Raw genomic sequence first — 15,263 nt, forward strand, 5'->3', positions numbered from 1 at the left:
ACGGGATAGAGCCTGCCCTCTTGTTATGCGTGGGTTCCGCATCAATTCAACCAACCGTGGGTCGAAAATATTCAGTGGGAAAAATGGATGGTTGCATCTGTACTGAACACGTAAGGACTTTTTTATCTTGTCATTATTACCTAAGCAATACAGTATAATCACTATTTACACAGCGTTTACATTGTATGAGGCACCATAAGTAATTCAGAGATGATGTAAAGTGTATAGGTTATATACACACACAACGCCATTTTATATAAAAGTCTTGGGCTTTCCTGGATGTTTGTATTCAAGGAGAATCCTGGAACCAATCACCCCCAGATGCCAAGGGAAAACTGCAAGAGTTATGCTTTGAAGACAAGGATTCATCTTATACAATGTCAGTTCCCAAGTTCCAGAAGGACTTCAGAAGAAGAGTCAAATTTCTTTTATTTACTAAATGCTTCCAGGTGTACCTTAAAAGGAAACGGTCGTCCCAGGAACTTCTGCAACTTCTTTATACCAGCGAAGCCACCAGTCTGGCTCCCCAGACAATTCTGAATATGTTCTGAGACAGTCTGAACTTCTTTGTAATATCTTTAAAGGAGAACAAGGGCACAGGGGAAATAAGGAAAGGGGGAAATGCTAGACAGTAAGAGAAGCCATTAATATTTTCTTTCTTTCTTTTTTTTTTTTAATTGTAAATTCACCAATATGCCAAGGGAATAAACCAAAATAAAGCAAGAAGAAACAGTTTCGGTTCCAAATCTTATCCTTAACATCTGTCTGTAATCATTGACATTATTACTCTAAATATGAATCTTACTTTTCTTCATAATTCATCAGAAGTCGGGGGATCTGGTGGACCAGATGTTTTAAAACCCAGTGCCAATGGAGGGCAAGAAGGGCCAGACCTGGGGCATCTACTTTTACTGTGTCGGCCACAGTCCAGAACCGGTCCCGCCACCGCAGAGAACCTAAGATCTAAAAACAAAGTCTCTTAGATAAGATGACATGAAGAAAGACTGAAAAAAGAAGAAAAATAAAAACAAAGTGCGCCAAGACTGCTCACCAACATCTCCCGGGAAAAGACACACAACATAGGCTATAATTGCCAATCAATGCTCAATTTACATACATGAAAAGTCTAAGACTGGACTGGAATATATGTAGGAACATTAAGGCAGACAGAGGAGGCGAAGATCTTTTCTCTTAATATTTGAAGCATAAAGTTATTAGAGAAAATGGAATTGCTGGGTCAAAGTATAGATTTTATAAGAAACTACTAACTGTATTCCAAAGCAGCTGTACCATTTTGTACTCTGACCAGAAGTATAGAAGAGTTTCAGTTGTTTCATTTCTTTGCCAATAGTTGCTGTTAATGATTTTAACTTTAGCTTTAATTTTAACTCTATTCTGGTGGATGGTACCGCACTGTGGTTTCAAGTTACATTTCTTTGATAACTGATGACATTGCAATTTTTAAAGTTCTTACTGGGCATTCATAGAACTTCCAAGAAGATATTCTATTCAGATGTCTTGCTCATTTTAAAAACTAGGTTGTATTATATCTAGTTTATGGAATTTATGTGTTTTGTTAGCAGTTCTTCCCAGTATATTCATTTTCTCACAGTATGTTCATAAAGGTATCTATGAAGAATAGAAGTTTTAAATTGTGATGAAATCAATTTATCAATTTTTTTTCATTTAGAAAGAATCCTAAAAAATCTTTGCCTATACTTAGATTGTAAAGATCTTCTCCTATGTTTTCTTTTAGCCAATTCATAGTGTCAGTTCTATTTTTAAAGGTTTCATCCATGTTGAGGTAACTACATATAATGTGAGGTAGGGGTAAAGGCCCTTTTTTTTTTTTGAGACAGCGTCTTGCTCCATCACCCAGGCTAGAGTGCAATGGCGCAATCTCAGCTCACTGCAACCTCCACCTCCCAGGTTCAAGTGATTCTCCTGCCTCAGCCTCCTGAGTAGCTGGGATTACAGGCGCCTGCCACCACACCCAGCTAATTGTTTTGCATTTTTAGTAGAGAGGGGTTTCACCATGTTAGCCAGCCTGGTCTCGAACTCCTGACCTCAGGTGATCCACCCACCTCGGCCTCCCAAAGTACTTAGGATTATAGGCATGAGCCACCGTGCCTGGCTAGGCTTATTTTACTTTATATAAACATCTAATTCTTCTATCACCATTTACTGAATAGACCATTTTTTGCCATTAAATTACCTTTGCATATTCAACAAAAAACAAAACAAAAATAACTGACCATGTATGGGGGGGGGGTCTATCTGTGAATCCTCTGTTTTATTGGTCTAAATGTCTATTCTTAGACAATACCATACGGTTTTGTTTAATACAGGGTTGCAATGCAAATCAGGTAATATGAGTCTCCAACATGGCTCTTTGAATAATGCATTTTTACAGTAACATTGTTTCTAGATTAAGTGATTTCCTATAGTGGTTCCATGAAGTCAAAGCTATTTTCATAATATCATGTTATTTGCCATTTTCACTATGATGACATTTACACTAATGGTACAAAAAAAGAAGGACTGACAGGCAAATTATGACTATCTGACAGACACTGCATTGAAAATCAATGACGTGAACCTGTCACTTCAAGAAAAACAATTGAGAGGCCAGGTGTGGTGGTTCACACCTGTAATCCAGCATTCTGGGAGGCTGAGGCAGGTAGATCATCTGAGGTAAGGAGTTCCAGACCAGCCTGGCCAACATGGTGAAACTCTATCTCCACTAAAAATACAAAAAAATTAGCTGAGCGTGGTGGCACGCACCTGTAATCCCAGCTACTCGGGAGGCTGAAGCAAGAAAATCACTTGAAACCAGCAGGCGGAGGTTGCAGTGAGCCAAGATGGCACCACTGCACTCCAGCCTGGGCAACAAGAGAGAAACTCTGTCTCAAAAAAAAAAATTGAGGATATATGTTGCCATGATAAAATTTCCGCTTTTAAGCAAAACTTAGAATTCTGGAAAACTGGCCAGGAACAGTGGCTCATGCCTTTAATCCCAGCATTTACAGAGGCCAACACAGGTGGATCACCTGAGGTCAGGAGTTCAAGACCAGCCTGACCAATATGGTGAAACCCCGTCTCCACTAAAAATACAAAAATTACCCAGGTGTGGTGGCGCATGCCTGTAGTCCCGGCTACTCAGGGGGCTGAGGCAGGAGAATCGCTTGAATCTAGGAGGCGGAGGTTGGCAATGAGCTGAGATCACACCATTGCATCCCAGCATGGGCGACAGAGCAAGACTCTGTCTCAAAAAAAATTCTGGAAAACAGAGTTTGATGACTTCCTGGTAACGATTTTTCTGAAGAGACTTGTGATTTTTCACAAGTGTGACTTTTTACTTATTTATATTGAAGAATGAAATGTGCCAGCTCAGTGAACAATATTTTCCAAGTTACCACTGCACGAGCTATAAACTAACGCAGGGTCAAAGTCCATCCAAGGTTCAAACTAGGCCAATGAATTTTTTTTTTTTTTTTAGACGGAGTGTTGCTCTGTCCCCCAGGCTGGAGTGCAATGGCACGATCTCGACTCACTGCAACCTCTGCCTCCTGGGTTCAAGCGATTCTCCTGCCTCCCGAGTAGCTGGGACTACAGGTGCCCGCCACCATGCCTGGCTAATTTTTTGTATTTTTAGTAGAGATGGGGTTTCACCGTGTTAGCCAGGATGGCCTCGATCTCCTGACCTCGTGATCCGCCCACCTCAGCCTCCCAAAGTCCTGGGGTTACAGGCGTGAACCACCGCACCTGGCCGTGGCCAATGAATTTTAACATAAGAAGTTCACTGATTATTTGCTCAGATTTTCCATTGCAAATAACCCTTACAAAACTACTTGTCGTTTTTGGTGTGCCATCAAATAAGAATATTTGAAATTATATGAAATGGTTACTAAAATATTCCTCCCCTTTCCAACCTCCTAACTATAGGAGGCCAGTTTTTCTTCATAAACTTTATCCCAAACAACATACTACAAGAATCCATCTTTTCACAAGCCAGACATACAGAGACTTGCAGGAATGTACAACAGTTCCACATTTCTCAAATTTTATTTTAGAAATTGCTATTTTTTATTGGAAATAAGTTATTCATATTAACATGAAATTCTTTGCTACTGTATTTTTAAGCAAATTTATGGGTTTTTTTTATGTTTTTCAGATTCAGTTCTTAATATGTAAAAACTGACAGATGTAACATCTTTGGAGTTTTTGAGAACCTTTAAGAGTATAGAGGCAGAGATCAAAAAGTTTAAGACTGGCTGCTCTACTTTACCAGACTTACTAGAATAATCTGGATTAAAATTTCCATTTAATCCACATGTGACAATAATGTCTAAGAGGACTTAAGTGGATTAAAATATAACTGTCACAATCTAACAACAGGTGAACGAATAAAAAAACTGTAGTAGATCCACACAATGGAATACTACTCAGCAATAAAGAGGAATGAACGACTGATACATGAAACCACATGGATGCATCTCCAAATCACAATGCTGAGTGAAAGAAGATAAAAAAGTATATATACTGCATAATTCCACCTATAGAAAATACAACTGATCCACATTAAGAGAGCAGATCAATGGCTACCTCGTTGTGGGTGGGAACAGGAAAGAAGAAAATATAAAAAGGGAATGAGGAAACCTTTGGGGGTGATGGATATGTTCATTATCTTGACTGTGATAATGGTTTCACAGGTGTATACATGTCAAGACTTATACACTTTAAATATATGCAGTTTATAATATGTAAATTACAACCCAATAAAGATTTTAAATATGTGTATAGGTATATTTAAAACTGTTAAGAATAAGTTTCTTAAATAATATTGGGCATATAACAACACTAAAGTTAGTCTTAGCCCTAAGAATCTTTATGCCAAGAAAGATAAATTTTGTTCTTTAAAAATAAAACAAGGTGCAGTTCCTTACCTCATTGACACTGGCATCAGACACCATTCCCTGGGAGGACTGTACCCAGAGCAGGACTAGTGCATCACAAAGTTCAAAAAAAGCAGCAAGATTGACCACAATTTCATGGGGCAGAGTGTGATAGCTTTCTGGATCTGGGAGTCGACATAAATAAAATGAGAACATTTCATCAGATTTAAAATAATCTCTGGACATTTTCAAAATAAATTGTAATCTAGAACTTAAATGTTATCCCCAGTACAAAGGTCAATTTTCAGAGCAAAAACAAAAGCAAATTCTTTGCCTGCTACAGGTTGAGTGTCTCTTATCTGAAATGCTTAGAATCAGAAGTCTTCCAGACTTTCAATTTTTTTTTTTTTTGATTTTGGAATCTTTGCGTATACATAATGAGGTATCTTGGGGAAACACAGTCCAAATTTTCTATTTTACAATATTTTTAATAATTTTGTGCATGAAACAAAGTTTGGACTGCATTTTGACTATGGCTCATCATATGAGGTCAGGTATAAAATTTTCCATTTGTGGCATCATGTCAGTGCTCAAAAAGTTCCTGATTTTGGAGCATTTCAGATTTCAAATTTTCATATTAGGGATGTTCAATCTGTATTATTAAACTTGGCAAATGAGGCATGTATACCTACAGATGTAAATAATGTCTCACTGAAAAACGCAGATTATAAAAAAAAGTATATTTTATACAAGTATTTAAGTATAAAATGAAAACTAAGTACATATGTTTAGAAGGATAGTTAATACCAATAGATATGAGAAAATATAAATGAAACTATTACTAACAGTAGCTGATGTAAAGATGAACTTTTTCAATTTTTATACTTTTTAATAGTTTGAATTTTTTCCAACAAGCACAACTATCTTTTCAATTAACAAAAAATAAAGATGGGAGAAATGCTCCCTCCTATAATAAATGCTTATGAATATGTACTTTTTCAGCCGACAGACCTAGTTTTCAAGTGGCTCTGTTACTTGCTAGAGATGTGACCTTGAGCATCTCCGTGTCTCCCTTTCCTCACTAACAACATGGGGACCTATATCACAGGTGGCTATAAAAAGTAAATGAGATCAAGGACACATAAAAAGCATTTAGCTAAGCACCTGGCACAAAGTAAGTGCTCAGTAAATGTTAGTCATTACTATTGAGTAAGGGGACATGTTTAAAATCAGGCCAGCAGATTGAAAGAAACCAGTAAACAGCAGCAGCTGAATATGCCTCTCAACTTTAGCAACATTATGCAATCAGATGCTTAATTAGAGAACACAAAAGGTAAACGTTCTTACCTTGATGGAATTCAAAGGACATTCTCAAAACACTATCTCTTAGCTTTTTGCTACCAACAGAAACCAAATTTGCTTCAGTAAAAACCCGTTTTTCCCGGTCAAGATATATGATTGTCCTGGAATGAGATTCAAAAAACGTAACAAATAGCTATCGGTTAATAACGTTTTCAATCATATCCTCTATTTGCTGGAACACTTGGAACATCAGGGTCCTTCAGCCTGCCATTCCTCTCCTGCCTCTGCAAATCTTGGACTAAAGAGATGGAGACGAAAGTGACAACTACTAAGGTGAAAGGAAAGAAGATCGATGAATGGAGAAAGCTGGGTCTAGGCAGACTGCCAGGCCTTGGTCTGTCACGATCTGACAAACTGCACTGTGAACTCTTCAAAGTGGCCATGGTAGAAATGGAGGAGCTGGTGGAGTAGAGGAGTAGGGGGTTGGTAGCTTGCAAGACAACCTCTGAGGTACACACTATACTTGTGGATTCACTTTGAAAATTATGTAAATTCATATGTCAGTGTGTACATAAGTATGGAGGTGCTATTATGTCTCCAACATTTGAGGACAGGAAATGATGTGGACAGAGAGATGGCTGAGGAAGAGACAAGTAAAAACAAGTAGGTGAAAATGGGAGGAGCTGCTGGGAATCAAACAAAAACCAGGCTGGGCACAGTGGCTCACACCTATAACCCCAGCACTTTGGGAGAATGAGGCAGGTGGATCACTTGAGCTCAGAAGTTTAAGACCAGTCTGGGCAACATGGCAAAACCCTGTCTCTACAAAAAAGTACAAAAATTAGCCAGGTGTGGTGGTATGTACCTGTAGTCCCAGCTACTTGGGAGGCTGAGGTGGGAGGATGGCTTAAGCCCAGGAGGCAGAGGTTGCAGTGATCCAAGATTATGCCACTGCACTCCAGCCTCAGTGACAGAACTAGACCCTGTCTCAAAAGCAAAACAAAAACAGAAAACAGTAGAAAATATGATTATTGTACGATAAAGGCAATATGTCCAACACCCCACCCCACAACTTCTCAGGTTCACAAAATTCAACACACATAAGCTATTTGACAGATTCTTAGGAAAGGTATAATCCGAGAAGCCAGTGAGGCAAACAGTGCCCAGAGCAGCAGGTTTCACTTACTTGTTTGCAGCTGATTCTAAAAGGGCAAAGAGCTGGTCAGGCTGGTCCGTTTGTGGGTCAAAGTCCATCAAATTTCTAATCATGTCCAGAGCCTGCATATTCCATCGGGGATCCAGAGGGATCACAAATTCATCTAGTTTAAAAACAGAACAAAACAAAAATCAGAAATATTGGAGTTAAACTCCTTGCCTGGGAAGTTTCAGTTGAATATTTTCATTGTTTTACTTTAAGCACATTGAATCCTGATGGGGAAGAGGTTGAACCAGAAAATACCATGAGATTCATCCTATAATACTAGAACAGCAGGGTTTAATAGCTTTTACACTCTATCTTTACCAAATGCAAAGTATCTGTATGTCCTGAAAGTTCATCCCAACGCAGGATATAAAGGTAATCCCTACTAGAATACAACATTCCAACCAATGAATTCACTTCCTGAGATCACACTAATCCATGGGCTAAATTACACAGTGGTCACCATTAGCTTAAACAAAACAAAACAAAACAAAATTACGTACATGGCAGAAAATGAATGAATACACCTCACTATCTGTTTCCATTAAGAAAACAATGCAATTTTTTTAAACTTAAAAACAAATTCTCTATAATCAGAGTGTGGCTGCTGCTGCCCCACAATCCTCTGGCTCACACCTGACACAACTTCTGTGAAGCAGGAGGAGACTGACATTCTCCAGAAGTTGTGAAAACCCAAGGAAAGGAGGCAAGACACAAAAAAGGGTTACACTAATTTGAAGGTGGCTGGCAGGACGGTTCAGTGGAGCACTTTAAGTTTTAAAAGCATCCACCATATAGTAGACTACCCAGACTACCCAGGACATACTGTGAACAGCAGGTACATTAAGGAGGGAACCCATATTCCAACACTCAGTAAGATAAAAAGGCTACAAAACTGAAAAGGACAGATGGAGCTAATGTGTTCCAACAGAGGACAAGCGATGCATGCTGAAAATGAAAGCTGCTATTGTAGAACTGTGTTTGTAAAAGTTACAATCCTCTCATAGTGGAAAGCCATGACTTAGTTCAGCCACAACTTGACTAGCAAAGTATTTTTCTCTATTGTTTGATTTCTTCCCATTCACTCCATGATCTTTAGTGCACATAAAGGAATTATTTAGCACAAAAGCATCATGCATATTTTTTTCTAAACCAAATGGCCAGTGGTATATTTTGATCAACATCAAATGAAGATGGAGGTAGAAAATTTTAAATCTGGTGTTGTGAAAATGCCCATTTTCCTCATTAATGCTTGTGCCAATCAAGTTAATACTACTCTGTTCTAGGAAATGTTTATTCTCTCACTCCTTATTTAAAAAAAATAAATCTTGAATACTTCCTTTGATCAGATATCTTAGATGTCTATTTTTGTTATCACTATGGTTTTATAACTTCATCATCAAGGCTTTCTCAGAGACAGGGTCTGGCTCTGCTGCCCAGGCTAGAATGCAGTCAGCAGCACTATCACAGCTCACTGTGGCCTCAAACTCCTGGACTTACACAGTCCTCCTATCTCAACCTCCCAGGTAGCTGGACCACAGGTACAAGTCACCGCATCTATCATTAAAGTTTTATATTTTCCTAAATTAAATGACCCTGTGTAACTTTCCTTTAAGTCAAATATCTCGTTGTTTTGAAACTCTTCCTACTAACAATACTGGTAGACAACACAAAGTTAAAGGTGGAAGGTACCTCAGAGAAATAAGAGCTTAATTCCCCTAGTTTCTAAACACAGGCAGAGACAGTGAATGATGAGCCAAAAATCTACCAAGCCAGTTTGTGGCAGAGTTGGTACCAGCGCCCAGTGTTCCAACTCCTAGATTCTTTTCACTCCATGGCATATCATCAGCCTCCTTCAGAAGCTGGAGGATAAATGGATAGTTTCAGGCCAAGCATAGTGGCTCAAGCCTCTAGTCCCAACACTTTGGGAGACCAAAGCAAGAGGATTGTTTGAGGCCAGGATATCAAGACGACCCTGGGCAACTTAGTAAGACCCTGTCCCTTTTTTAAAACAAACAAACAAAAAAAAACGTAGTTTCAAAAAAAAAGAGGAAGAATTTGCTTCTGCATATCATGAGTCTTCTAAAAAATACTGTTATGTTGAGACCTCTAACAGGTCAGATCTTTTCCCCATAAAGTCAAAAGATAAGTTTCCAAAACAGTGCTGAGAGCTAGAAATCAAAAGTGCATACCTGTTGTATTTGGTTGTAATATTTTGAAAACATTACTGACTGCACCTGAGAGGGAATGTGAGTAAAAATTCCTGAGAGATGCAGCACTGGCTTCCAAATGAATTTGTATGGACTCTGTGGAGGAAGGAGAAACCAGTGTTAGACTCTAAAGCAGTGCTATCCAATTAAACATTCTGCAGTGATGAAAATGTTCTACAGCTGCATAGAATAACCACTAGTCACATATGAGGACCTGAAATGTGGCCAGTGCAACTAAAGGACTGGGTTTTTTATTTTTTTAAATCTAATCTACATTTACATTTTAGTAGCCCTCTGTGGCTGGCTAGTGGCTATCATATAGGACAACATAGATAAAAATATTTATAAAAATTCTCTACATATATTTAGACAGATGACCACATGTGTTACAAAATATTATAAACATCCATGGGCTTATTGACAAATTCTCATGAAGTAGAAAGGCTCATGTAAACTCAATTACTTAATCTCCACCAACAAATTCCATGTTCTGTACTTTACAATTCAAGCAATGTTGTTATTGTTGCTTTGTCCTCTCTTAAAATGAAAGAACTACAAAGAAAGTACAGGTGGCCCTCCATAGCTGAGGGTTCCACATCTGTGGAATTCAACCAACTACAGATCAAAAATATTCAAAAATTTTAAAAAACAAAAAATAAAAATACAACAAAAATAATATAAATTTTAAAACAACATACCACAACAACTATTTACATAGCATTTACATTGTATTAGGTATTATAAGTAATCCAGAGATGATTTAATGCATACAGGAGGATATGTGTAGGGTATATGAAAATACTATCCCATTTTATGTAAGGGGCCTTGGCGTCCACATATGTTGGTGTCCCTGGGTGGGGGAGGGAGAGTCCTCGTATCAATCCCCCACAGATACCAAGGGACAACTCCAAGTGTGACAACATGGAGCACTGGAACTAAAATAAGATTAGAATCTTATATACTTTTAGAGGAAATGCATTTATCAAAACTAATACCTTTCCCACATAGAATGGTTCTGTAGCAGTAGTACAGCACAAAAAGCAGATGTTCAAAACTAAAAAGTAAAATAATACAGTATGCTTTCCTTTTGAATTTGTTAGGAAGGTGACTATGTCCTGAAATGCTAAGGATAACATGGAAACAAAAGTTTATCTTGTGAAACATCTACAGGCAGACTTGCTCCTTAACAGTAATGCCAGACCACAAATTTCTTCCTAGGAGACCTCCCAACTGTAATTTTAACAGTGTAGTCACAGATTAACACAGCTGCTGAGGCACTTAAATAGCATAAGTGTATATAAATCACATCAGTGGACAAATTAAGCTGTTCTACTCACCAAGCTCCTGCGGTATATTCTTGGCTAAATGATAAAGCCATTTAACTCTGAGCATCCAATCCTGATTGGTTGCTCTTTCTATGAGCAATTTAACAGCCATGGCCAAAACATCTGGTTCATCGATCCAGTAAGTATTCACTTCGACTGCATTAAATTTCAGGTTCTCAGGGCTGGGGGACTGCATAATTTTCTCTAAGTCTTGCAAGGTAAGAGGCTGACTCCTGAAATTCATTTGAATGAACAAACTCAGTACTAGAATAACCTTTTATTTCCCATTCCAAATAACTGAGAAAACCTCTTTCACAAATATTAGATCAAAGGTAAGAGAGAAAAGGAGAATCTCCCACAGAGGAAGAAAGTTAAAACCTACCTAATAAATAATCAATAGGGAGCAATATCACAATGAACAATAAAACTATGACAGTTACATAATAAATGGCCACAGAATGCTCCAGTTAAATATATTGTGTCCTGACCATTTCCAGCAAAAATAAAAACCAGCCAAGAAACCAGAGACACAAGCCGAAGGCTCCACTGACCTTGTCCAGCTGCTGGTTTTCATGCTCATCCTGTTGAGACAATATGCTAAGATCTGTCCATCTCTTCGGACTGTAGACAGGTGTGAATCTTCAGTAGCAAAGAGAGCTGAGGGCACAGAATCTGGCCACAGTCCCATGCCAAGAATGGAGTCTCCCCAGGTTTCATGTGCTCGCAAAGAAAAAACATGTTTCTCCAGTAAAGCCTGTACAAGCTGGTAGGAGACAAAAACACAATACAGTGGTACCAACATAAAAGTGATATTCCCCAAAAAACAGCAAAGTAATAATAGTCCATGTGACCACCTCACAACAACTTTTAATACACTCTTCAATGAAAAACACAAGTCAAATTCTACTTTTCCTGATGACATGTAAGTTTAAAAAAAAAAAAAAAAAAAAGGAATATTTACATTCAAGCTATCTTCCAGAAAAGTACCTGGATACCAGATCTCTATTAGAGCAAACTGCAGTGGTCAACTCTCTTAGGTGACTGGGTTGCCACCTTTAAAAATAATTTCCTCGTACTCAATAATGTAGGGTATTACAACTTAGAAACATTCTGCAATACTTCATAGTACCTTCCGGTTTGCTGGTGAATGCTGGGAACAGACATACACTTCCCAGCATGCTTCAGAAAAGGCTCTGTCTAAACTCAGCCCTCGCTGCAGGTACTGGACAATTAGTACGGCTGTCTGGATTAAAGTTGATACAGAAGATGTTGGAGAACCTATTAAAAAAAAAATTGCCATCTATAAACAATAGAGTCTTTAAAATCTCCAATGAAAATGGATAAATTCTGCCCTCCCATCAAACCTCCTTCCTGTCAGCTCCACCCAAATACTTACTTTACAAAACATTCCAAGTAGACTCTAGAGTCCTCCGAGGGCACAAAGGACCTGTAGGAACCTTTGTATTCCTATCTCCCCTGTTTCTCTCTGGCTGTCTGTAATTCATTATGAGGGACTCATTTATAGATGTGATAAAGCCTGGTCACGTATATCCTTAATCTAATGCTGACACACACTGAAAGTGGCAAGTTGAGTGTAACCTCATAAAAGACCATGGGATTTGAAATCCAACAGCCCTATTTGCAACTTCCAGCTGTTATTATTAACCGATAAATTACTCAAACTCTCTGAGTCTTATCTGAAAAATGAAAACATATGCCTTGCAGAACTAGTGTAAAGATTAAATAAACAGCTGGGCACGGTGGCTCACGCTTGTAATCCCAGCACTTTGGGAGGCCTAGGTGGGCGGATCACAACGTCAGGAGATCAAGACCACAGTGAAACCCCATCTCTACTAAAAATACAAAAAAAAATTAGCCGGGTGTGGTGGCGGGCGCCTGTAGTCCCAGCTACTCGGAGAGGCTGAGGCAGAAGAATGGCATGAACCTGGGAGGCGGAGCTTGCAGTGAGCCGAGATCATGCCACCGCACTCCAGACTGGGCGATAGAGCGAGACTCCGTCTCAAAAAAAATTAAATAAACAATCTGCATGGTACCTAACACAGAGTAGTTATCCAACAAGCAATACTTCATTTATTATCTTGCTCCTTTTTGTGTAATTGAACGTTTAGAAAAAGTAACACCTGTCTGCTTTGAACAACTCAAAGTTTCCTCTTTATTCCAACTTCAAGAGGTTGTTGATGACCCTGGAGAAATGATGGGCAAACTTCATAAACCTCAGTGCATAAAGTGGAATTACTCAAGGGTTAGCCTCTGCTTACTTGCATCAGAATGACATAAGAAGCGTCTTTCAGATACTGATTCCTGTGCCTCGCCCTGCCCTGCAGAACCCAATCTCTTGGGGTGTCTGGAAATCCACATTTTTAACAAGCTTTCCTGATAATTTCTACATACACTAAATGTAAGAAATCTTTGACGAGCAGTCCAATGGAATGACATAAATTTCTTGAAGACTAAAACTCTGCAAAGGCCCAAAAGTCAAGCACCTCACCTACAACAGTGCTCCGGGTCTCTGTGTGTAAAGCCAAGAGGATGTCACATACACTGTTCCCCACCAATCCAAGGCTGTGCAGCAGAACTTTCAAATCCAGGTTGTCTGGGGTGCTCACATCCCCTTCCCCTGAAATGTAGATTTCAAGTCCACGATTCCTCATAGCTCGGGATATATCTCCATGAACAGGATCCATCGAGAGGAAAAGTCTAGAAAAATAGCAATTCAAAGAAAAAAACTATTTTAAATCCCAGTGCAACCAAAGGTGTAGCTCAGCATCAGTCAGTGAGGGCAAATCCCATGTGGCTCATTGTCACAGAATTCACATCAAGGATCTTTTACTTCTAGCATGCATCAATACAGCAAAAGATTTTCTCTAAACCTACTTTCCTAAGGAACTGTGTATGATATATCCAGTGTACCTTTAGTGCTGAGAACTTTAAAAATTTAACCTTCAGATATTCCCCAGAGTAGGCTGTACTAATTCATTATTCTAACTCACCTACAGCCAGCAGAACAGGAAGCAAGTGTAGTCTCCTGAAACAACTGGATTCATATATTGAATGCCCATCAACATCTCCATCTAGTTATCTTACACCTCTCATTTATGTCTGAAAGTAAACAGCTGTTTCCCTGCAGACCCTCCCCACATTAAACCTGCTCCTTTACCAGTCTTCCCTTTCTAAATGAATGGCAACCACTTTTACCCAGTTACTCAAGCCAAAAACATAGGTGTCATCCTTGATTCTTCTTTTTCTCAACCCATATGTCCATCAGCAAACCAACCCATCTGACCACCCTCATCTAAGCCACTGTGATGTATTGCCTAAATTACTGCAAAAGGATCATGACTGGTATCTCTGCTTCCCACCTTCGTCACCAATGCAAGGCAAGGACCTTGCCCCTCTTGTTTATGCTGTGTTTCCAGAGCCCAGCAATGCCTGGCAAATAGTAAAGCCTCAGTAAGTATTTGTTAAGTGAATTAATAAATGGGTGAACTTCCCCATGATTCAGTTTATAAATAAAATATATAAGGAAGTCGTACTGAACGTCTACCTCTGCTACTGAGGCTGTCAGATTCTGAGGCAGAAATGTAAGAGATATAAATACCTGAAATTGGGATTTGGTGTTATCGTGGGAGTGGATCCATCTATCATTCCTCTCTCACTAATAGTGAGGACACCTCCAGGTTCAAGCAAAGCATTCAAACGATCCAACACTGATGGGCTGCAGAGACAGAATTCAGATGGTGGACAGGCTGACATGCTGCATTGACTCTTCTTTCCTTCCACACACGGGGCTCCAAATGCTTTTGACTCACATTTCCTTTTGGCACAATCACTCACCCAGATACAACAGTGATCTCTTTCAAAAGTAGATTCCCCATTGATTTCCCTTCTCGCTTCCCTAGGCACATAGCCCAGGGCCTTATACACAGTAAATACACAAGATATTTTTGAATAAATGAAATTGAAGAAAATGATAAGTTCCTTGCACTATAACCTTTTCACTTTTTCCTTTCCTGCCCCCCATCCCTCAACATTATCAAATCCATTTAAGGTGGCTGGATTTCAATTTGTAACATTCAGATCAATGCTCCATGAAGAAACAGCCATCATCTAACTTGTAGTAGCTTCTATGTTAACTGTATATGTACAATAGTTTCACACTTGTCCTTTACCTTACTGTAAGATCAAGAATGATACATGGTTGAATCGCTGTATCACTGATGGCCATTTAATAAATGCCTGCCCTGTGTCAGACCCTGCATTAGAAAAAACTGCACTGAAGAAACCCTAACAAAAGGAAGACTTCTGATAT

At 39.0% G+C, this 15,263-nt stretch overlaps 1 protein-coding gene across 5 annotated transcripts in view; it reads right to left on the bottom strand.

The window, feature by feature from the left end:
* The window catches only part of MDN1 (midasin AAA ATPase 1), a 187,150-nt gene that overhangs the window by 58,563 nt on the left and 113,324 nt on the right, over positions 1–15,263 (bottom strand). For all 5 annotated transcript variants that reach the window (XM_054557862.2, XM_054557860.2, XM_054557859.2 and 2 more), the window contains exons 45-55: positions 14,553–14,669; positions 13,443–13,651; positions 12,063–12,211; positions 11,485–11,696; positions 10,946–11,166; positions 9,591–9,704; positions 7,384–7,516; positions 6,243–6,358; positions 4,947–5,080; positions 806–963; positions 456–576 (exon numbers count right to left, since the gene is read on the bottom strand). In XM_054557862.2, coding sequence (XP_054413837.2) covers positions 456–576; positions 806–963; positions 4,947–5,080; positions 6,243–6,358; positions 7,384–7,516; positions 9,591–9,704; positions 10,946–11,166; positions 11,485–11,696; positions 12,063–12,211; positions 13,443–13,651; positions 14,553–14,669 — 1,684 coding nt within the window. The remainder of the gene's footprint in view (positions 1–455; positions 577–805; positions 964–4,946; positions 5,081–6,242; positions 6,359–7,383; positions 7,517–9,590; positions 9,705–10,945; positions 11,167–11,484; positions 11,697–12,062; positions 12,212–13,442; positions 13,652–14,552; positions 14,670–15,263) is intronic.

The sequence above is a fragment of the Pongo abelii genome, chromosome 5, assembly GCF_028885655.2.
Source record: "Pongo abelii isolate AG06213 chromosome 5, NHGRI_mPonAbe1-v2.0_pri, whole genome shotgun sequence".
NCBI classification, from domain to species: Eukaryota; Metazoa; Chordata; class Mammalia; order Primates; family Hominidae; genus Pongo; species Pongo abelii.